Consider the following 23,563-nt stretch of genomic DNA (forward strand, 5'->3'; position numbering starts at 1 on the left):
GGCTTATGTAATCGGGGAGCTCTCATTATCTTGTTAAGATTAAAAGTGATTGTTTCATCTCCCACTTCAAGTGTGAGCTCTCCATGTTTCACATCAATTACCGCTCCTGCGGTGTGTAAGAAAGGTCTTCCTAAAATGATAGGAATGTTGGAATCCTCCTCCATCTCTACAATGACAAAGTCTACCGGGATGAAGAATTTGCCAATTCTCACGGGCACATCCTCCCATATCCTTAGAGGTATCTTTGTTGATCGATCCGCCATTTGAAGCGTAATGTTGGTGTATTTGAGATCTCCCATTCCTAGTCTCTTGCACACCGAGTATGGCATGACACTTACACTTGCTCTAAGGTCACATAATGATTTGTTGATTGTAGTGTCGCCAATGGTGCATGGAAAAGAGAAGATTCCTGGATCTTTGAGTTTTGGAGGGGAACTTTCTTGAAGAATAGCACTACTCACTTTAGTGAATGCAATAGTCTCTAGCTTCTGGATGGATTTCTTCTTTGTAAGAATATCTTTCATGTATTTCCCTTAGGCCGGAACATGATTGATCAATTCCGTGAATGGGATTGAGACTTCTAAGTTCTTTACAATCTCCATGAACTTTCCAAGTTGTTCATCAAACTTAGGCTTAGCTTGACGACTTGGGAATGGAAGTCTAATCACAATAGGCTCTTTCTCCTTAGCCTTCTCTTTATTCTTCTTCTTTGAAACTTCATTGGTGGTGGTTCTTCTTCCTTAGAGTTCTCAACTCTTTGCTTGTCACTAGAATCCACAACTTCTTCATCAATTGGGCTCTTTGGCCCTTCATATCTTGTACCACTCCTCAAATGGATGGCATTCACCGTTTCATGTCTTGGGGGATTGTCTTGAGGTGGTAATTGCCCCTTTTGTCTTTGAGAGCTAGAAGATGCTAATTGAGACATTTGGGTTTCCAACATCTTTGTGTGGGCTAGTATGTTGTTGATGGTGATGTCTTTTGCTTGGCTATCTTTTTGCATTTGAGTGAAAAATTCTTGTTGATTTTTTTGCATTTGGAGGACCGCTTTTTGAACATCAAAGCCTTGGTCAATTGTTTGATTGTATGAAGGTTGATTTTGATAACTAGGCATCCCTCCAAATTGACTTCTCTCAACTAATTGTATGAATGCGGATTTGGCAATGAAATTACCAGTTAGATGTTATGGTGTAGGAGTACCATTTGGTAGGTTCTCCTCGGTTGGTACGGAATGTGATGAAAATTTAGGCATTATGGGTTGATTTTGTGGTGGGTTTTGTATTGGGTTATCCTCTCCTTCTCTTGCAAAAGGGTTGGTAAACTCAATTTTATTAGGTTGAATGTCCACAATCCCACCAATACCTACAACTCTTGAAGCACCTCTAGCAACTCTTCTATTGTTGGTTAAGGTCCTTTTAATTTCGAAATCAATAGGCAATAGATTACCTTGTGATCTCCTAGTCATGCAAAATATCAAACAACTCGAAAATAATTAGAACAACCTTGAGGAGTTTTAGTTCCCCAAGGTAAAGAAAGACACAACTAAAAACAATTAATGAAAATCAAATCAAGTTAACACTGTCCCCGGCAACGGCGCCATTTTTGGTCCGGTTTAAACTCGTCGTCAAAAGCTACCAACCAAAACAATATTTATAACTTCACAAACTACTCTTAGCAAAGAGGCAAGTAAAGGTCGGATCCCAAGGGACAGGTATTGATGTAGGATTCTCAATTGCAAATGGTTGTGTCTTAGGGTGTCACAATTTGGGTTGAGATGAATTTGGTCTAAACTAATTAACAAGGTGAAAGTAAAGCAATGAAAACAAGCAAGGTAATTAAAAGGAGATGTAAACAATTGATAAAAAACACTAGGGTGGCATGGGTTCATAGGGGATTCATGGGAATTGATGATACAAACATGTTCTCAATTATATGCAAGCACTTATTGTTGTGATGGGATCGAGTTGGTGTATAAGCTTACAATCTCTAGGAAGGTTTGGGTCCCGGAGCAAAATCTTAGATTGTACAACACCTACAAGTCGACTTAATCCTTCCTATTCAACTATCTGCATGGTCTAATGAGGCTCGAGTTGGTTTATATGCTTACAAGCCTCATTGAAAAGATAGGTGGTGGATAAAAAAATGCAAGGATTCATAGGCTCGCATTTCATCAAACATAACATGTGCATAAGTTTAAATCACAACAAGAAAGCAAATAAATTATGAAAACATATTAGATTAAGCATGAATCATTCCCCATGTTTGTTTCCCCTAATTCCCCATTAACCCTAGCTAGGAGACTACTCACTCATTACCAAGTTCAACATGCTAATAAGATTGTCAATCAAACTAACAAAGCTAAACATGATGAATAAATGAAAGTAATTAACAATAATTAAACAAGGGTAAAAGGAATTATACCTATGAAGATGATTCCAAATAATAATGCAAAGAATAATAGAAGTACTTGATGATTGATGGAAGGTTGTCAATCTCCCAAATAAACCCAAATAATCTTCTAAGTACCTAAAATAAATGAAGAACAATAGAGAAATTAAGCTATGATTAAGATATGATTAATATTGATAAATTGTATTATAACTAATTTGAGAGTAATTAAAAGATGATTAAGAATGGATTAATATATAACTAAGAGAGCATTAAGAATTGATTAAGAGATGGTGCTAATCTAGGTAGTACAAAGGGGTATTTATACTAAAGATTAGGTACAAAGATTAGGGCTACTAAGGTCTTAAATTACTATTAAGACCCTAAGAAAAGTTGAGGAAATGCTCCTCTCGAAGGAAATGAGCATATTCCCATGCTAGTCCTGCCACGATCCGTACGTCTTGAGGTAAGGCACGGGCTCTCTGACTTAGGATCCGCTCGGATCCAGAGGAAGACGCTCGGATCATCATGCTGCAAGCCGCTCGTCTTGGCCACAAGACGCCCGGATCATGCTGCTGGGAGACGCCCGAATCGTGCCTAAGCCGCTCGGATTCCTAGGCAGACAGCATCTCTTCTTTTCCTCCTTAACAATATGCAAGGATCATCTCGGGGATGCAAGGATTCTTTCATCATTGCCCATTTCACTTTATTATCTACTTAGGCCTCTAGTGTTGGTCTTCTCTTTGATGCTTGGTCATTAGATGTGATCCATTTAGCTCTATTTCGCCATGTAAATGCAAGATTAGCCATCTTTTCCTACCAAGGAGACAAAACCTCAAAGAATATGCAAAACGTGAAACTAAAGATAGTAAATGACCTAATTATGCACTATAAAGAATGGGAACGAGGTTAATTCGGGGACTAAATGTGCTCAAATATGAGTCACATCAACAATATTCGATGTCGGGTTCGGTTTTGCAAGCTTGACATGAATAGTTTTGAAAATGATTATGAACTAATTGTTTTAAGTTCATTTGTTTGTAATTGGTCAATGTTCATCATCGTACTCGGGTTAAAATCCGACATGGTTTGTGGAACCAAGGATGACTTTGTGTTTATGACTAATACATTTGTTTTGAAAATGTAAAGAAATGATAAAGGCTTTAAAATACCCTTCAAAATATAAAGAAATGAAATAAAAGGTTTTAAAATACCTTTTATAATGTAATTAATTAAATATTATCATCGGGACACGGATTAAACCGTCATGGTATTAGGAACCAAGGATGAAAAATGTTTTATGGTTAAAAACACTTCATAAAAAGAAAATGTTTGAAAATACTTGAAATGGTAAAAACCGATTACAAATATGAAATAAAAATGAAGGAGATGAAGAGACCAAACACGGTTTTTATTCAGGTTGAGCAGGGTGATTTAGGCGCGAGCCTATGTGCTACATAAGTAGCCTCTGCCTCAACCAAAAATCCGGTTTTGGCTCATTCTTCCCACGTTTTGGACCACGTTATACATGATTTAGCATGTTATAGTCATGAAACAAATAAAAACATGGTAAAAGAGGATTTTTACAACCTCATACTTACATGCTAGGCTTGTGGCGAGAAATCGACGTAAGTGTATCAACTTGTTTGGTCGGAAAACTCGGTTTAAAACCGTTTTAGTAAGTGAAAGAGTGTTTTGTTAAGTTTAGTGATAGTGTAGTGGTCAAGATGGTCGGTCAGTCAAGTGATTTAATGCACGATGACGGTACCAAAGAATGTGTAAGGCTTGTGTTTACGATCGGTAGGTCGTAAACACGTGTCGGATTGTGACTTGAGAAGTCGAGTCTAGAATTTTAAGGGAGAGATAAGGGGGCGGACACTCGCGTAACTCTCAAATGGTGGCATTTGAGGGGTATTTATAGGAAAATGGGTGGTTATGTGTGTTTTGAGCGACGTGGCCGCATGGGCTGCTCAAAGAGGCGGGAGCCATGTCGCACGTCTTCGAGGTGTCTTGTCGCTATCACACAAGTGCAATCATGATTTGTTCTATCCTAGGATTTGGAAGAACTTGATTTGTACTTGACCATGTATGATTCCGGGAAATCTTAACATGGAAGCATTTGAAAGGTGTTTTTTGTGTTTGACTCGGTTTGACTCGTTGTTGAAGTCGGGATTTGAATTTTGAGTCGGTTTTTGGTCCGGTGTCGGTTTTGACTCTAATTAGTGTCAATTGCGACCCCGTAGTCATGCATTAAACACTCCAGGTACTTTTGAAAAGTTTTGAAATGTTTTATTTTCGAAATCGTTTTAAATTTTCCGACGTATAGTTGTACACAAACTGTCGATCAAACGCTGCGATTCCTAAGCATGTTGTAGTCTGATAATCATCGGGTCTTTGTTGGAGACTCAATAGATACTGGGTATCTACACACATGTTACATGGTCATAATGATTCTATGATGTGCATAATGTCGTAAAGTGGTTTATGTTATGCGTCGTCACATGCTGATTGACTTGGAGTCAATATATCGGGTAATTATTTTCTCATGCCATTGTTTGGTAGTGAGTTGTTGTCAAGTTTTCATGAGTATAGATGGTCTCACATGTTTAGTAATCTTGCATTTCAATTGTTAATAATTGTTGGTTATATTTAATTGTTGTAAACATGACTGGGAGAGCATCTAGTTACACCCGACTGATTATCGACCTCCTTTCTCAGGTTGTTCAGATGATTGCTGTTTTGGATGATATCTTGCTGGGGAGTACTGTGCGGCGAGGCGAATAATAAATTAGGAGTTTGTTTTTTTTTGCAAAAAAAAAAAAAAATGTAATAGTTTGGTTTTGGATTTAGTAGCGAACCGGATTGGTCAGGTGTTTCCGCCACCTTGACCCTTTTATCATTGTTATACTCTGATAATTCATTTTATATACGTTTTCCCTTTGTTTTATAATCCGGGTTGTTACACGTGAGTCTTCATTGGTCACCTCCCCCCTTTGAGGAAAAGATAAAAGTGGCACATAAGAAGGTTTTGGTGTAACCTCGGGTTCCTCAATAACCAACTCACTAACTTCTTGCTTTTCCGAGTAGTTTTCCTCCCACATCACCATTTATTCTTCTTCATCATCGGTTTCAACTCTTTACTTCTCAAATTATATCCCCACTATTTCTTCAAGAACAAACTCATCATCAATTTCACAACTTGCTTGCTCACCAATTTCGGGGGTAGTTGATAAAATCGGGTCATCATTCTCTTCACTCACTTCAAATGATATTAGCATTGACTCGTCGTCACCAAGATTAAGGGACATGCATGCTTCTTCTATTGCCACCTCTCCGTCCACAATGATTGTATTCACCTCATTTACCTCTATAGGATCCTTAGCATTTTGCCCTTGCCCTAAAGATCCACCCGGTGGTGTTTGAGGGTCGACAAGAGCTTGGGAACCTACTACACAAATAAGGACTCTTTGGGAGTCGTAGAGTTCCTTTATGTCTTGGAATATTTGGGTTTGAAGAACTTCTTGATAGGCGGAGAGGTTTCTCATGCCTTGTAGGGTTGAACTTGCCAAGTCTTCTATCATCTTAAATAATTTGTCATATTGAGCATCTCCCAAGAAATTGTTTGCTTTAGGCGGTGGCTCTTGATTGAAAGATTGGTTGGCAAGTGAGAAAGGAGAATCATGGTTATACCGGTTCTGAAAATTTGAACATTGGCCTTGGTCAAAGCCTTGGTTGTATCCTTGATAGTTTTGATTGAAATTTTGGTCTTGATACCCTTGGTTGTACCCTTGGTCAAAACTTTGATAGTTAATTTGATCTTGGTACCCTTGATTGAAGCCTTGATTGGCTTGGTTCCCTTGGTTTTCATGGTAAAAGTTTTGATTATCTTGGTAATCTTGGTTGAAACTTTGGTGATTCATGATTTGACTTTGTGGTGGTGGATTTGTAGGGATTTGTATGTTGTGAAAGGATTTTGTAGGAAGGGATCATTTGTGTTGTTTAGTTGTTCTTTCGTAAAGGTTTCTTGGTGCGATTGGGTGGATGTGCTAGCTTGGTTTAAAGTTGCCAAGTCGGAATTCCCGATCCTTGCTAAGGTCCTTCTTCTTAAAGCTCTATAGAGCCTTTCTGGTTCTGGGTCACTAAGCAAAGGATTACCGTTTCCTCTAGGCATATTCTTCAACAAACCGTTAGTAAGTGCTTTGAGGCACTAGGGATAAGCAATAACACACTCACTCTACAAGAAACAAGTAACTGCTCAAACAAGCAAACAACAAGTAAAGACTAAGCCTAAGACTCCAACTAACTACGTATAACCTAACGCCATCCTCGGCAACGGCGCCATTTTGATTGTAGAGTAAAGTCGTCACACCCTTATCAAAAACAAATTTATAAAACCCAATTAAAAACTAATATTTTATCGGGGTCGAACACGAAGATGGCGGGGGTGTATACTTAGTCGGTTTAAATCCTAGTTTAGTCAAACAAAAGAAAGAGGTTGATTAATTTTAAACTAAGATGCAAATAAGATATAAAATTAAACTAAATGAAATTGTTTCTAATTAATGAAGGAAAGCTAAGGTCTTTGGGTTCACTTGGGTAAGTCGGGGAAGAGAAGAGTGTTAACAATAAATGGGTAATGATAAAGGCCTATGATTGATCTTAATTTCTTAGTCAATTAGAGATAACCAACAAGTATTCACTTAGTAAGAAAAACTCATCTCGACCATGCCATATAGGCCTTCCATTGGATTTCGACCTAGGATAGACTAAACATGATAATAAAAGACTCAAACTTTCATTTAAGCAATCCATCAAACATTTCATAGGCATAGGAGTAAGGGTTTACAAACAAGCTTTCACTTAGTTGAGACAAACTCATCACAAACATGCATAAAGACTATCTAATAGCATAGGCACCAAGATGGATCAAATATGTCTAAGAAAGGCTCCAGCTTTTATTTAAGCATCTCATTAAACACTTCTAAAACCACCCAATAGCATAATGCACCAAGATAAGTTAAACATGCTAATGAAAGACTCAAACTTTCGTTCAAACATTTCATCGAGCACTTCATATGCACAAGAGTAAGACCAATTTTACCCAATTCAAAAGGTTAACAACCAAATTCACCCCCTTTATCACCCAAGATCCCCCATGACCTTAGATAAGACTACTCACCCATGATTATAGAGGAGAAATTAACAACAAAAGACAATAGCATATGAACAAAGACAAACAATATGATAAAGATTAATACTATGGATGAATAATAATTAAACAACATAAGAAAAGTAAACTCATGAAAATAAATCTAAATAAAAGATGAAAAATTGTACCAACAAAGATGAAAGTAACAAACTTGGATGATAATGGAAGATGAATTTCTTCTAATCTTCAAACTACAACCCAAATGACTAATTGTAAACTAATGAGAATTGAAGAACTTGTGTAAACTAGAGATCGATTAAACTAATATTAAGGAAAAATTACAACTTTTATTGAATAAAAATGAGAGAGGAAATATTAGGGTTCTACAATGTTTGAGAGGAAAAATAAGCTAACTAGTCAAATTGGTAGTCTAATTTCTAATGTAAGGTGTGAGAGTGTATGTGTATCCATGTTGATATACTAGTATTAATAAGACTAATAATAATGCAATTGATGATGATGATGATAATAATAATAATAATAATAATAATAATAATAATAATAATAATAATAATAATAATAATAATAATAATAATAATAATAATAATAATAATAATAATAATAATAATAATAATTATTATTATTATTATTATTATTGATGCTGCTCTTCGTTCCAGCTTGGAACGCATCGTCACCGCGTCTGGCTCGGGTTTTGCGGATTGGCAGTGACGCCTTGCTACTTTCCCTTTTCATCTTGATGGTCTTGGTGTCTATGCGGCGGGGGATGTTTTACATTTTTCTTTTATTGCGTCCCGTTTGCAGTCTGTTGATTTGCAGGCTAAACTACTCGGACCTTCTGGTATTGTAGCTGCTGGCCCTGCTTTTGATGATGCCGCACGGGGTTTTACTGCGACTACAGGCTTTGGTATCTTAGGTAACCCTAGTGAAATTGCTGCCCCCAACGTTATGAAGAAATTGGCAGACATTTATTTCGCGACGGTTGCTGCTGCCTTAGGGTCTGTTTTCTCTTTGACACCTCGCCAGCTTGCTTTATGGCAGTCTCAGTAGAGTTCCCACTCCTCTGATTGGTTGCGTGCAGTTCCTATCTCGGGGTTGGGTCAGACTATGAACGGGAGGACTTACCGTAGTTTGCTGGGGTATCGTCTGGGTGTTCCGTTATTCAAGGTCTCTAGGCCCTATCCAGCTTGCTCTCGGGTTTTTGATGATGATGTTTTTGGGGACCACGCTGTTTCTTGTACTGGTACTGTGGGCGTTAAACATCGGCATAACCTCGTCCGTGACACTCTTTTCGACATCTGCTATAGATCGGGTATTTCTGCAGGAAGGGAGGTTGATATCGGTTTGGTTGATGGACATGGGGGTTCTCTTCGTCCTGCGGATTTGCTGCTTTATTCTTGGGACAGTGGACGTGATGTGTGCATTGACTTGACATGATCTTCTCCTTTGACTCAGACTGGGATGACGGATTTTGTCCCTGGCCGGGTTGTTGCTGATGCTGCTCAGCGTAAGTGTGCTAAGTACGGAGATTTGTGCGCGGCAGCGGGTTATGGTTTCCTTCCCTTCTCTTTCTCATCACTTGGGGAGCTAGGTTCGGATCTTTGTTGCCTTGCTCAAGCGGATCCGAAATTCTCGGTATCTCGGGATGCGGGGCTCGGGTGGTCGCTTACATTTTTACTAGACTTAGCTTTCTTTGTTGCTAAGGGTGTGGGAGCCCAGCTTGTTTCTCGGCTCCCCACCAATTTCATGTAAACTTTTATTTTTCTTTTAATGAAAGCTGCGCGCATCCCTTATAATAATAATAATAATAATAATAATAATAATAATAATAATAATAATAATAATAATAATAATAATAATAATAATAATAATAATAATAATAATAATAATAATAATAATAATAATAATAATAATAATAATAATAATAATAATAATAATAATAATAATAATAATAATAATAATAATAATAATAATAATAATAATAATAAAAATAAAAATAAAAATAATAATAATAATAATAATAACAATAACAATAACAATAACAATAACAATAACAATAACAATAACAATAACAATAACAATAACAATAACAATAACAATAACAATAACAATAACAATAACAATAACAATAACAATAACAATAACAATAACAATAACAATAATAATAATAATAATAATAATAATAATAATAATAATAATAATAATAATAATAATAATAATAATAATAATAATAATAATAATAATAATAATAATAATAATAATAATAATAATAATAATAATAATAATAATAATAATAATAATAATAATAATAATAATAATAATACTAATAATCATCTCCTCCCCCCAAAAGTCAAAACTAATCGACACATTTATGACTCAAAGAACAAAACAAGCAAAACGCAGCGTCGGGGAGCCTTTGCCGGTCAACCGGCGGCCGTCGAAGGCACCGGCAGCGAGCAAAATCAAGAAAGGGGAATAAGTTGGTGATGTGTGTTGGGTGCCCGTGAGCCGGCAGACGGTTTACCGGTATAGGAGCACAAAATTGATGCGAGATGTAGATTGTGGTGCTCTGTACCGGAGAGTCGGCTGTCGGTGGCTATGCTGGCAGCGATCACTTCACAAAAGGAAGGGAATAGGGTGTGTGGCTACCGGTAGGAGTAGTCGGCTGCCGGTATGCCGGCAAAGAGCACATATGCTCATTGGCTTCTCGATTGATGCTCACGGTGGTTTTTGCTGGTGACTGTTGTCGAATTGGTGCAGGGGCACGGTGGCTGACCTCGATTGGTGTTTGGAAATGAAGGTGATAAAGCATGGTAATGGTGGGATTGTGGTGCGGGTGGACGGTACTCGGGTTTTAGGCTGCTGTTATGCGCAGCCTTGGAGCTCAATTGGCTGAGTGATGAGAGGAAGGGTTCTGGGTTAATGCAAGGCGTCAGAGGAGGATTGATGGTGATCGTTTGTGGATGAAGGTGGTTAAATGAAGATTGCCATTGTTGATGGTGAGCTTATACGGAATGATGACGAGAATGTTGACTTTGATGGTTAAAGGTCAAGGTTGACCTTTTACCTTCTTTTTATTTGGTTTACTTTGACTCGTCTTTGACTAGCCTCAATCCAATTTGCTCCTCCAATCCGGCTCGTTATTCCACCTCATTTTACTCTCGCTTGAATCTCCACTCCTACAAATTATAAACAATAAAATAATATTAATACTAATATTATAAAAACCCTAGTAATTATTAAATATAACTAATACGACTAATTATTATAAATTAGTTAATAAATGAGCTTTTTAACCGTTTAAGCACGTAAAATCGAGTCGGAATATAAGATAAAAGTATGAGTAAAATGACGCTAAATTACTACTTATCAGTAGCTTGCCAGGCTGTCTACTTGAACCACAGATCAACACGGGTCCTTTCTAGCGCATTTTTTCCTCACTCATACGCATCCTGGGAACCTTCCCAGGAAGTCACCCATCCTAAGACTACTCCCAGCCAAGCATGCTTAACTGTGGAGTTCTTTTGCATGGATAACCAGAAAAGAAAGTGCACTTTGTTGATATGAGTAGTACTTTCAATCCCTTTAAGCATTAGTCAGATTTTAAGCCTATCAATGGATCTCATCAATGGATCTCTTCAAAGGGGTACCTCACCCGGATAACGTCTTCGGTTCAGTGGAGTATTACAACAATACCCCACTTCACCCCACAACAATACTTCGTCTCATAAGTAAACTCACAGGAAACAGCAGTAAATAAAACAACAATCTATATAACTTATATACACTTTCGAAAATTCGTCTCATAAGTATCCCGCCTACTCCACCACAACCGATGATGACATCGCAGCATCGCCACCAACAACCGCACCGTAGAGCGAAATTACCCACATCGCAACACGGAGTACCGTGCCTGGATCGCACCAGAAACACAACAACCATATTACCACAAGACCATACTCTCGACACAACAATCATCACATGACTCCTCCAACCACCATTACCCTTTCTGAATACCGTCCTGTTAGGTTACCATACACAACATATAACACGGAACACTCAGATACCAACTTTATGACTATCACACTATACCACTACTCGTGAGGTCGGAACCTCACACAAACCTTTACACACATCATAGACCATAATCAAATCTAACTAGCTAATCCTGATCACGTAAGTTACCACTTGATAAAGGTTATCTCTCGCCCGAGCTTAACTCGTATGCCCTTCATAACACATTCTTCCATTCACTAACTATCACCTCCTGACAAATGTACCCATATCATTAATACTCACTACTAGCAGACGCCTCTTATATCCACATCTTATACTCCATCGCAACCATATATACCAATCCGGCCTCCACAAAATCAACCTCTCTAGGACGGCTATCTTCTCTATTTAACGCCATCCTTAACTACTCGTGACAACATCACAATACCACCATATTTCATATAACAAATATCTTACACTCACCTCTAAACATAACAGTTCATCTCTATATCGGTTAACATCCCCATTAACAAACAACAAATCCATCAACAAAATTTGCCTCAGCATTAATTCCAATTCTATCCTTAATTGTATCGTCACCTAACTCACCACCAAAATCTCATATTATAATACACGGATATTGTGGGACCCGGAAAGGAACCTTGGGATGCGTGAGGGGATCTTAGACTAGATTAGAGGTGACTCGGGAGTGATGTATAACTATAAAGTGGACCGAGTATAACCTATACTAGACTTATTGGAGTTGTTATAATGTCCGCCTATAGAAGGGTCGTCTTGCAACTATCATAACTTGAGATCTAGACATGGTATTGATGTAATTCTAATTTTAGGTGATAGCTTGTTCTCGTACGATTCCAACGGTAGGTCACACACCCAAAATAACTAGGAAACGAGTGAGATATGACTGTTTTACGAAAACTCGTCATTGCTGAGAACTTGTCGCACTCGACCAAGTGGACTCGGAACTCGATTGGACTCGTCAGTCGACCAAGTGTCGCTGAATCAGAACACGGGATAAGGAAATCTTATCCCTTTATCCTCATTCATTCTATCTTTTTCCTTTTTACTCCAAACTCTCTCCCTTCTCTCTTAAATCCTCACAAACACCATATTATGAGATTAAAGCTTGGTTTATGGGATTTCTCACCTTGCTCTTCATTCCATCCACCTCGTAAGTTGAGATCTATCTTTCTCTCGTTAGTATGAACCCTAATTTTTAGGGGGGTTTTAATTGGGTTGTTTAATTAGTAATTAGTATGTATATGTGGGTAATTAGTGGGTAATAATAAGGGGTTTTGTATTATGTTATAGTGTAGGATTATTTGTGATAGTTATTATGTGGTATTGTAGGATGAGACGGTCTTATGAGATGGATCTTGCTTATTAATTGGATTGCTTGTGAAGAATGTTAAAAGGTAGGTTAATCCTACTCGGTTTCAATAATGTGGTCATTACATATGTTGTGGTTAATGTTGTAATTAGTGTCACATAATTAGAGTAATTGCATTATAACATGTTTAGTGGGTAATAACATTATTAAGGAGATAAGTATGTTGGTTGAATTGCATTATAACATGATATTGGTTAAGATGACTTGATAAGTCGGTAATTGGCATATTGTGTGCTATCTTGCATTATTGTAATTGTCATGTATATTGGAGAATATGACTGTTGTGATTGTTTGGTGTGTTACTTGGTTATTGAGGAGACGTAAGACGGTTGGGTGACCGTCTTATGCTTAAGTCGCCTCTCGGAGCTTCCCACTCCAAGATGGATGTGCACATTAATGGCTTGAGTCACGGAGGGACTCGTGTGGTTGAGACACGACGTCTGGTAGAGGATCTGGTTGGCTTCCAGACCCGGTACGTCTGGGCGTGTCCCGGTACCTGTTTATGGTTGTTGGTATGTCTGGGCGTGTCCCGGTACCCGTATGGTTGTCTGTATGTCTGGGCGTGTCCCGGTACCGTGGTGGTGGTTGTTTGATAGCGGTTCATTCATGTTATAGTCATGTTGCATACTCACACACTTTGAGTTGAGTCACACTTTATTTATTTATTGAAACTGACGTTTGTCTGTCTGTGTAATTGTCACCTATTTCCGGGGTGGCCTGTGTCGATCCATATGATATTTCCGATCATATGGGGAGGAGGTTAAGTACAGGGTTTGCTTGTTGACGTGAACGGGATTCGGGCCGCGCTACGGACTTTGGAGTCGAGTACATAGTCACTGATGCGTGTATTTTATATAGGTTTTTACCCTATATTTACACGCATTTCTGTGCTATTTATGTGGCAACTAGCTACAAATGCCCCCGAATAGTCTACTTTGGTCTATCTTGTATTAATTGCAGGAATGAGTTGGAAGGAGCATAATCGAGCTAACTTGTCCCGTTTGCATGCATTTTGGAGAAAGAAGGATCGAAGCCCGGATATTGTTGCCTAAGGATGCGTGAAGTGATCCTGGAGGATGTTTTGAGTTGATCTACGCTGCTACAATGCTTTCATACTCGATCGACCAAGATTGGTTGTCAAAACCGGTCGATCGAGTAACTTTAATGCTTGAGTTCCTCGATCGAGTGCTTCCATATGCTCGATCGAGATGGGTATCTTTTGAGTTCCTCGATCGAGTACTTATGTTACTCGATCGAGAGACTTGTCGCTTTTTGTCCTCGATCGAATAGTTTCATTCTACTCGATCGAGAGGTTTAATCTATTACGCAATCTTTTAGTATCTTTCGGATATTTTAATTTGTAACTTAGAATAAATAAGAAAGGAGGAAACGACGGTAGTGATCTCTCCTATCTTCTTCTCTCTCATCTCCTCTCTTAAAACTCTACTCTTTAGACCTAAATTCTTTATTGTTCCCAACTCTCCTTTGTAATCAGTATTTCTGATCCTTAATTCCTTTCCTAGTTATTATTGCAATATTTTTTTTTTTTGGTAAAATGTAAGTGTATATTAATAATAGGATATCAAAGTACAAGAGTCATGTGGGATATTACAATAAATTCAAGCTATGTAACCAATCAACATCATCTTGTTTCACCAACGTTAAATCCCTACTCCTTATTCTTGCTCTAATCTCCTGCATAATCAGAGAACTAAGCTTCTCAGATCTGAGCACTTGCATATCCACCCTGCATCTATTCCTTTGCTGCCATATCTGATAGACCAAACACACAAGCAAAGCATACAATACTCTTTTCTGGACTTGAGAACCAGGATGCTGCATACTCCTTTCCAGCATATCATGAGTAGCTAGAATTCCTCCCATCACCTGATTTATAGCATGGATAACTCTTCTGCTATAAGGACAGTAAAAAAACAAGTGCTCCTGAGTTTCGATACCTAGCCCACACAACATACAATCGGCATCATCTGTAACACCAAACTGCAAAAGCTTACTTTTTGTTTTCAGAGCATCATGAACCCATATCCATCCCAGGAAGCTATGCTTAGGCGTGTTCCAGGGATTCCAAATCACAGAATGCCAACCAACCTTAGTCTGCACCCCTCTTAACCATCTGTAACAGCCTGCAGGAGAGTAACCATCAGGTTGATCATGCCATTTGCCATTCAAATAACCAGCTGCTAGTTCAGTTTTGACCCTGCATACACGCCTCCACACCCAACTAGTATTAGTGCTAGGCTCATATTCAGACCAAGACCTTCCTCGCAGATGATTACATTCCACCCACTTGACCCAAACAGAGTCCCTTTCTTCCTAAATCCAGTCCACTAGTCTCCCAACTAGAGCTTTATTCCACATCTCCATATCCTGTAATCCCAGGCCCTGTTCCTCCTTGGTTCTGCACACCTTATCCCAAGCCACCAAATGAGCTCTCACATACTCAGGACTCCCATCCCACAAGAAATTCCTGCAGATAGCTTCAACTCTTTGTATTATCCCTTTGGGAAGCATAAACAAAGAGGCCCAGTAGGAGCATAGGCTCTTTAGTACAGCTTGCACCAATATCAGTCTCCCTGCATAGGAAAATTTCCTAGCTCCATAGCCATGGATTTTGGAGCAAATTTTGTCCACAAGGCAATCACAATCTTTCTTCTGCACTCTAGTAGTTTGAATAGGCAGTCCTAAGTATCTGAAAGGCAGCTCCCCCTCTGTGAAACCTGACACACTGAGAATCTCTTGCTTTATCTGATCAGAAACTCCACAGAAATAAGCATTTGATTTGGCAGCACTGATTTTAAGGCCTGTAGCTTTGGAGAACGTAGAGAAGGATCTCAGCAGCAACATCATGGACTTATCATCCCCCTTACTAAACATCAAGACATCATCAGCAAACATCAAATTTGTCAGACCCATTTCCTTGCACATAGGGTGATAAGCAAAGTCATATCTAGCAGCTGCATATTTAAGTGTCCTAGTCAGGTACTCCATGCAAAGGGTGAAGATAAGAGGAGAAAGGGGGTCTCCCTGTCTCAGACCCCTCTTCCCTTGAAAGAATCCAAACATTTCCCCATTCAAAGAGACTGAGAAGGAAGCAGTAGTAATACATTGCATTACCAGGACTCTAAATTTCAGAGGGAACTTTAGCATTATCAACAGCTTATCCACAAACTCCCATTCAACAGTATCGTAGGCTTTTTACAGATCAATTTTAAACATACACCTAGGAGAGGATGAAGGCCTTTCATACAGTCTAATCAAGTCTTGACATATCAAGATATTCTCTTGAATGCTCCTGTGTTGTATAAAAGCTCCTTGGTTCTTGTCTACAATGCAAGGGAGAACCTCAGCCAACCTAGCACATAGTAGCTTTGATATGACCTTGTAAATAACATTGCAACAAGCAATGGGACAGAATTGCAGGACAGACTGAGGCCTATCACATTTGGGCACCATAGTGAGAGTAGTTGCATTAATTTGTTTCAAAATCTTACTATGTTGGAAGAAGTCAGTCAATGCTGTAACAACATATTCCTCCTCAATCATATTGCCATCCATATCCTCAATCATTATCACCCTATTCTTATTCCTCCTGCACCTGATAGAATTATGGAAATAAGCAGAGTTAGTGTCCCCTTCCTTGATCCAGACACTCTTAGCTCTTTGCTGCAAAAAACTATCCCTGGCTAGGCTCTTAATCTTCAACTCCTGGCATGCCTCAAACTCCTGCTACTGTAGCAGTAAATTGTCAGGATCCCTGCCCAGTTGAGCCTGCAGATCCTCAACCTCCTGCTGCAGCTTTGTAGTAGTCTTCTCAATATCACTAAAGTCATCCCTATTCAGCTGACACAACCCAGCTTTAAGTCCCTTCAAATTTTTGGTCAATCTATAGAGAGGAGTGCCCTCTATGCCTCTGTCCCAATGCTTTCTGACAGTGTTAACAAACTCTTTAGAACTGCCCCACATATTAAGGTATTTGAAACTACTTTTGCCCCTCCCATTGGTAGAACTCCTTATCAGGCAAGGAGAGTGATCAAAGAGACCCTCTGGCAAGAAATGAGCATATGTGTCAGGATATAAATCACACCATTCTCTATTAACCAAGAATCTATCTATCCTGCTGTAGATTCTCTGCTCAGGCCTCTGCTTGTTATTCCAGGTGTACAGGGAACCAGTAGCAGCAATGTCCACCACCTCACAGTCCTCAACACATCTTCTGAAAGGTTCCATCTCAGCCATAGAGGAAGCCCCCCCATATCTCTCACTAGCAGCTAGGATACAGTTAAAATCACCTGCTATTGCCCATGGACCATGAGTCTGTCCAGCAATCTTCCTCAGCTGATTCCAAAGAGGAACTCTCTCTTGAATGCTATTGAAAGCATAGACCACAGTCAAGTAGCACATGCTTTTGTCAAGCAAAGATTCCACCTTCATATGAATGAACTGAGCATTGTACTCAATAAAATTCACCCTAAACCTCTTTGGTTGCCATAAAATCCATATTCGTCCTCCACTATGATATCCATTATTAGTAGAAATACACCATCCATTATTGAAACTATTAACAGCCTTTAAAAAATTTTTATTCTTGATTTTTGTTTCCAATAGACCAAATAAGCCTATTCCCTTATTCTGTAAGAAATAATTTATACTTTTCTGTTTCCCTACTCTATTCATACCCCTAATATTCCAAAATCCAATACTATCCATGTGAATGTGTAGGAGAGATCGAAACCATTACCATTTACACCTGACTTCATTGAGGGACGAGAAGAAGCAACATCCCAGTAGGATTGAGCTCCAAAGTCCACTTTACTATATCCACCAGGCTCCTCATTCCTCCTTTTAAGAATAGTCAATCTCTTGATTGGGGTAGTGATAATTTGACTTTTCTGGACAGGAGACTTACCAGCTACTTGTTCCACCACAACTATTTCAGTAGCAACTACCTGTATCTACTTCTCAGGAGCTTTCAACTGCTCAGGACTTTCTTAGCAACAGGCCTCCACACTTTCCTAGCTGTAACAGCACCTTTCTTCTTTTCCTCTACTCTTTTGCATTGGTCCCCATCATGACCCATTCCTTGACATTTACTGCAAGTAATAGGCCTCCATTCATACTCTACCTCCACTTTAATCACATCTCCTTTTTCATCTTTAAACAAAACTTCTGATGGTAGAGGTTGATCCACCATCATCTCCACCATCACTCTTGCAAAGCCTAATCTCGTTTTTTTATTCGTAGCCTGATCACTCTTCACATATTTACCCACCAAGCTAGATATCTTAGGCAGACTCTTACCCCAGAACTTAATGGGTAGGTTATGTAGGCGTATCCAGGCGGGGACAGACTTAACATTAGCTTTTGTTAATTCAATATCCTTCGTCCATTCCTTAACTATCATTGGTTTGTTATCAAACAAATAGTGCCCTGACAATAAGACTTTCTCCTTCATCTCCACTGACTTAAACCTCACCAAGAAAACACCATTTGGAAGGAAAGAAATTTTGTCAATGTTGAATTTTGTCCAAATCCTCCTAATAAATCCCTCCACCACCTCCCACGGCGGATTAGCACCCAAAATGAAGCACATCACCGCCTGGTTCCAATAGACTATCTCTTCCTCTACATCCTCAGGTTGGATTTGTAACATCTCATCGCACTCTGTTTTAGCGTCATCATCTTCTTCAGACTCTGTTTCCTGCGTTTCAGACACTACTTCGTCCTCCTCTCCATGCACCTCCTCTTCATCCTCATGGATTGATTCATCCTCACTATCTGTTTTAACAACTAATTCAGGGATACCAACAACTTCATTAATATTTTTTATTTTTCCATTTGCATCAACATCAGGGCCGGCATGAATCTCATTAGGGCTTCCTTCTTTGGTTTCATTCAGTTCTTCATCATTGATGCACGTCTCTATTTGCTTAGCAGGGATGCTCCGTCCTCTTAGAGACATCTCCCGCTGCCGTTGAAGGTTAGTTTTCCTCGCCATTGGCGCGGAAACTAGGTCAAACTTCGCTTTCTCTCTCTATGCAGTCATCGGCTTTCTCTCTCTAGGGTTTCTTTGTAGTAGTTGCATATATTAGTTTGTGGCTTTATGATAACTTTAGGTTTTTCAAATTATTGCAATATTTATTTCTTGTTCTATTCATCTTTTGTCCTTTACTCTTTCTCTTGTCTTTGTTAGCAATTTATTCATCATGTTTAGTTTAATTGTTATGGTTGTTGTTTATATTCTCTCAACAGTAATTATGCATAGCTAATCTCCTTTGTTAGGACATAGGGGAGCCATGGTAATTAGGGAAATTTTGAATAGGAGATTAGGGCTTGGTACAAATTGGGTTTGTGTTGTTAATCATTGCATTTAATAGCAATTAGTTGTTTGAGTTGACGCATTTAGCTAATTGATTCAGTACACCTTGACCTAGATCGAGAGATTGGAAGGGGTAAGACTTGCAATGAACATTAAGGCATTCTAATGAGGGTGAAAGGTAAGTTATTAATGTTTTAGGGCGAATAGCGGACCGAGAGGACCTTTTCACTACCCTGCAGACCGAATCTATGCTGACCTTTGATCTTAGATTGCTTTCCTAGAAAACCATGGTGAACCGACTCTCCTAGCTATCTCTCTTTATCTGTTAACCTTTCTAAGTTTAATCCTTGTTCCCTTTTTATCTCTTCCTTTATACCTTTGTAGTTTAGAGTTAAAATAATCAAAATCCCCAAGAAACGGTTACTCAGACGGACTTAATTAGCTTATAATATTCCCATCTCCCTGTGGATTCGATACCCGGCTTCCTCTACTACATTTTATAGAGACCGGTTGGTTTTATTTTTGATAGGGTTGCGACAGCCGTGTCAAATTTTGGCGCCATTGCTGGGGAGGTGGTGTCATTTTGTTTGCTTTACATTAAGTTTGTCCCTCATCTCAGTGAATTTATTCCTTAAGACCAATCTCATATTTTTCTCTAGTGTTTTAATTGTGTTGCAGGAAATCTGTCCTAGAAGAGGACATTGTCATATCTATTATTCTTACAACTTTGCTTGCTAAAATACCGAACATCGTCAGTCACTCAGAGCCTACTGTAGATTCTCTGCCCAAAGGTTTCTTGCTCCCTACTACGGATTCAGGCACCTTTGGAATTCATCCATCCTACATACAATTGGTTGAGAGGAATCTCTTCAAGGGGGTAGCTGGCGAGGATCTGGGTAAGCATATAGAGTTGTTTACGGAGTATTGCTCCACCATTCCTTTAGCTGCTGGGGTGACACAGGATAGGGTCAAGGGAGTTCTTTTTCCTTTTTCTTTGACTGATGATGCCCGGGAATGGTTAAGAGATCTGGATGGGGAAGTTGCTGGTGTTACTGACTGGAATTCCCTAGCCTTAGCCTTCTACAGAAGGTATTTTCCACCACAGCGCACCAACGCGCTGAGAGACCAAATCACCACTTTTACACAATTGGCCACTGAAGATTTGAATGAAGCTTGGTCTAGGTTCAAGAAGTTAGTTCGCTCTTTACCTCATCATGGTTTCCAACGATGGTTCTTATGCACCCAATTTTACAATGGGTTGTATGCTGATCAAAGTGCCGTATTGGATACTGCAGCCAAAGGGAGATTTCAGAAAAATGTTGAAGATGATAAGGGATGATATCTTATTGAAGACATGGCCATTCATGTAGCTGAATATGGAAATCCCAGAGGAGGTAGGCGAGTGAATGAAAGAGCTGGTAAATCTCTTGTGGCTGAAGTGGAAATTCCTAATGAAAGGTGTGTGATAATTTGGAGACTCTGCAATTTTCGGGTGGACATGAGTAGGTCCATGCTATGATTGAACAAGAGATGATTTATGGTAGATGTGGTGCGGAAGTACATGATCCTATCACCTGCATGGCGGGGGTAGAGAGAGTCCGTGCTTATCAACAATTTTAGCAAGGGATCTCATTCTCTCAATTTTATGAAGATGTAGCCGCATCAAGTACTTCTAGTCCTATCAGTTCGATGCCGCAACAAGTTAATTCATCTTCTACAAATACAGAGATTGCGGAGGTTAAGTCATTGGTGCTATCTTTAGCCCTTCAACTCGAGAGAAATTCGGATAAAGCTGAGAATTCCATAGAGAAGTTGAAAAACCAAGTCGCGCAACTTGCATCCGAACAAATAAATCAAGCGAATCGATCACCTCCTTGCAACCTGATTAATTCAATTAATCTATGTAGTGGTCTTACATATGATGGACCAAAAATGACGGAACTTGCTGATGAAAGTCCAAAAATTGTTTTGGAAGAACAAATTGACGACGTCGCTGCTAAACATCGTCCAAGTCCTCGATCGAGTGAATATGATCCTCGATCGAGTGGTTTTTCCTCTAAAAGTCCTTGATCGAGTGATCTAGATTCTCGATCGAGGAGTGCCCAAGTAGATGATCTCGATCGAGAGGTTTGCATTCCTCGATCGAGTAGTTCGCGTGAAGAAAGTTCTCGATCGAGTGATTATGTTACCCGATCGAGTACATGCAACAGTGGGGACGCTGTTTCGAAGTCTAAACATACTGCTGGGTCATCTTCCTCTGCTGCGGAGATGCCACGTTTAGACAAAGGTAAAGAGAAAGTCGCAGACCCATTTATTGTTACCATAATTCCTTATCCGGGACGTCTGAAAGATGCTAAGGTCGAGCGACAGTATGGTAAGTTCGTGGACGTGGTCAATAATCATCAGGTGATCGTTCCTTTTACCGAACTAATTACCCAGGTACCTTCTTATGAAAATTTTATGGAAGATATTTTGACGCGTAAGAGAGAGCTAAGTGAGTTTGAGACTGTTGCATTTATGGAAGAGTCTAGTAAGTTAATTTTTAACAAAGCTCCACCCAAAATGAAAGACCCGGGTAGTTTTTCTATTACCTGTACCATAGGAAATGAAGTGATAGATAAGGCTCTCTGGGGTTTAGGAGCCAGTTTCAGCGTCATGCCCTACTCTGTTTGCAAGAAGCTTAATATGGGTCATCTTAAAATGACTAGTATTACCCTCCAGATGGCTGATAGATCGGTTAGACGACCCCTAGGTATCCTAGAAGACGTGCCTGTCAAAGTAGGCAAGTTCTTTATACCAGTAGATTTCATTGTCTTAGACATAAATGAGGATACCCGGACCCTGATTATATTAGGAAGACCATTCCTGTGTACGGCCGAGGCTATTATTGATGTCAAACAAGGGCGTTTGACTCTTGCAGTGGGGGATGACGCTATCACTTTCAGTTTGCCTGGTACACTTGCTAGACCAATGATAGAAGATACTTGTTATTCAGTTGATATCGTTGATGATACTGTCTATGAGTTCTGGTCAGATTCCTTGATTAAGGATCCACTGGAAACTTTGATGTTATTAGATGAGTGTGCAGATAACCTGGAGAACAATGACGCTGTGTTGGATCTGCTAGAAGCTGCGATAGATGAGCGTGAACTCACCGACGCCGAAGGAGAGAGGGTAGAACAATTGGTAAATACTCTTTGCGCTATGGACGTAAAGGTACCTGAGCGTAAGCCTCTTCCTTCTCATCTCAAATATGCATTTTTAGATGATACTAAGCAGTATCCAGTCATTGTTAGTGCCAAATTGGATGATAATCAAATGACCGCTTTGTTAGCTGTTCTTAAGAAAAACAGGAAGAGGAGGTTATTCATTGGATGACATTAAGGGCATTAGTCCTATTATTTGTATGCACAGAATTGATCTAGAAGAAGATCACAAACGTTGCAGACAGGGTCAGCGCAAACTGAATAAAAAAATGCAGGATGTTGTGATGGCTGAGGTAATGAAGCTACTCGATGCAGGTATTATCTACTCTGTTGGCCATTCTAAACGGGTGAGTCCAGTTCAGGTGGTTCCAAAGAAAGGAGGAACCACTGTGGTTAAGAATGACAAAAATGAATTGATACCTACTAGAGTAGTAACTGGTTGGCGGATGTGTATAGACTACAGACAGCTAAATGCCGCCACAAAGAAAGATCATTTCCCTCTCCCTTTCATTGATCAGATGGTAGAAAGGTTAGCCTCTTATAAGTTTTTCTGTTATTTAGATGGATACTCAGGGTTCTTTCAAATCCCTATTCATCCGGATGATCAGGAAAAGACTACTTTTACCTGTCCTCAAGGTGTTTTTGCTTATCGTAGAATGCCTTTTGGTTTGTGTAATGCCCCTACTACCTTTCAAAGGTGCATGATGGGGACCTTTTCTGAGTATATAGAGTCTATTATGGAGGTCTTTATGGACGATTTCAGCGTCTATGGGAGTGATTTTGATAATTTCCTGTCTAACCTTGATAAAGTGTTGCAGCGCTGCATTAAGGTTAATCTTGTGCTTAACTGGGAGAAGTGCCACTTTATGGTCAATGAGGGAGTTGTCTTAGGGCACTTGGTTTCTGATAGGGGCATCGAGGAGGATAAAGCAAAGGTGTAAGTGAGTCAGCAATTGCCTCCTTCTGTTAATGTTAAAGGAGCAAGGAGTTTCCTCGGTCATGCAGGCTTTTATCGCCGCTTCATCAAGGACTTTTCGGAAATTGCTAAACCACTTACA

At 39.3% G+C, this 23,563-nt stretch overlaps 1 protein-coding gene across 1 annotated transcript; it reads right to left on the reverse strand.

Moving 5' to 3' along the window:
• Window positions 1–14,570: 14,570 nt before the first annotated feature.
• Window positions 14,571–18,978, reverse strand: LOC141590311 (uncharacterized). The gene is made up of 6 exons (XM_074410909.1): window positions 17,992–18,978; window positions 17,660–17,935; window positions 16,714–17,549; window positions 16,204–16,578; window positions 15,390–16,104; window positions 14,571–15,296 (listed from the first exon to the last, which is right to left on the reverse strand). Exons 1-6 carry the CDS (start codon window positions 18,976–18,978, stop codon window positions 14,571–14,573), a joined length of 3,915 nt encoding a protein of 1,304 aa, XP_074267010.1.
• Between the last annotated feature and the right edge of the window lie 4,585 nt (window positions 18,979–23,563).

The sequence above is a fragment of the Silene latifolia genome, chromosome 7, assembly GCF_048544455.1.
Source record: "Silene latifolia isolate original U9 population chromosome 7, ASM4854445v1, whole genome shotgun sequence".
NCBI classification, from domain to species: domain Eukaryota; kingdom Viridiplantae; phylum Streptophyta; class Magnoliopsida; order Caryophyllales; family Caryophyllaceae; genus Silene; species Silene latifolia.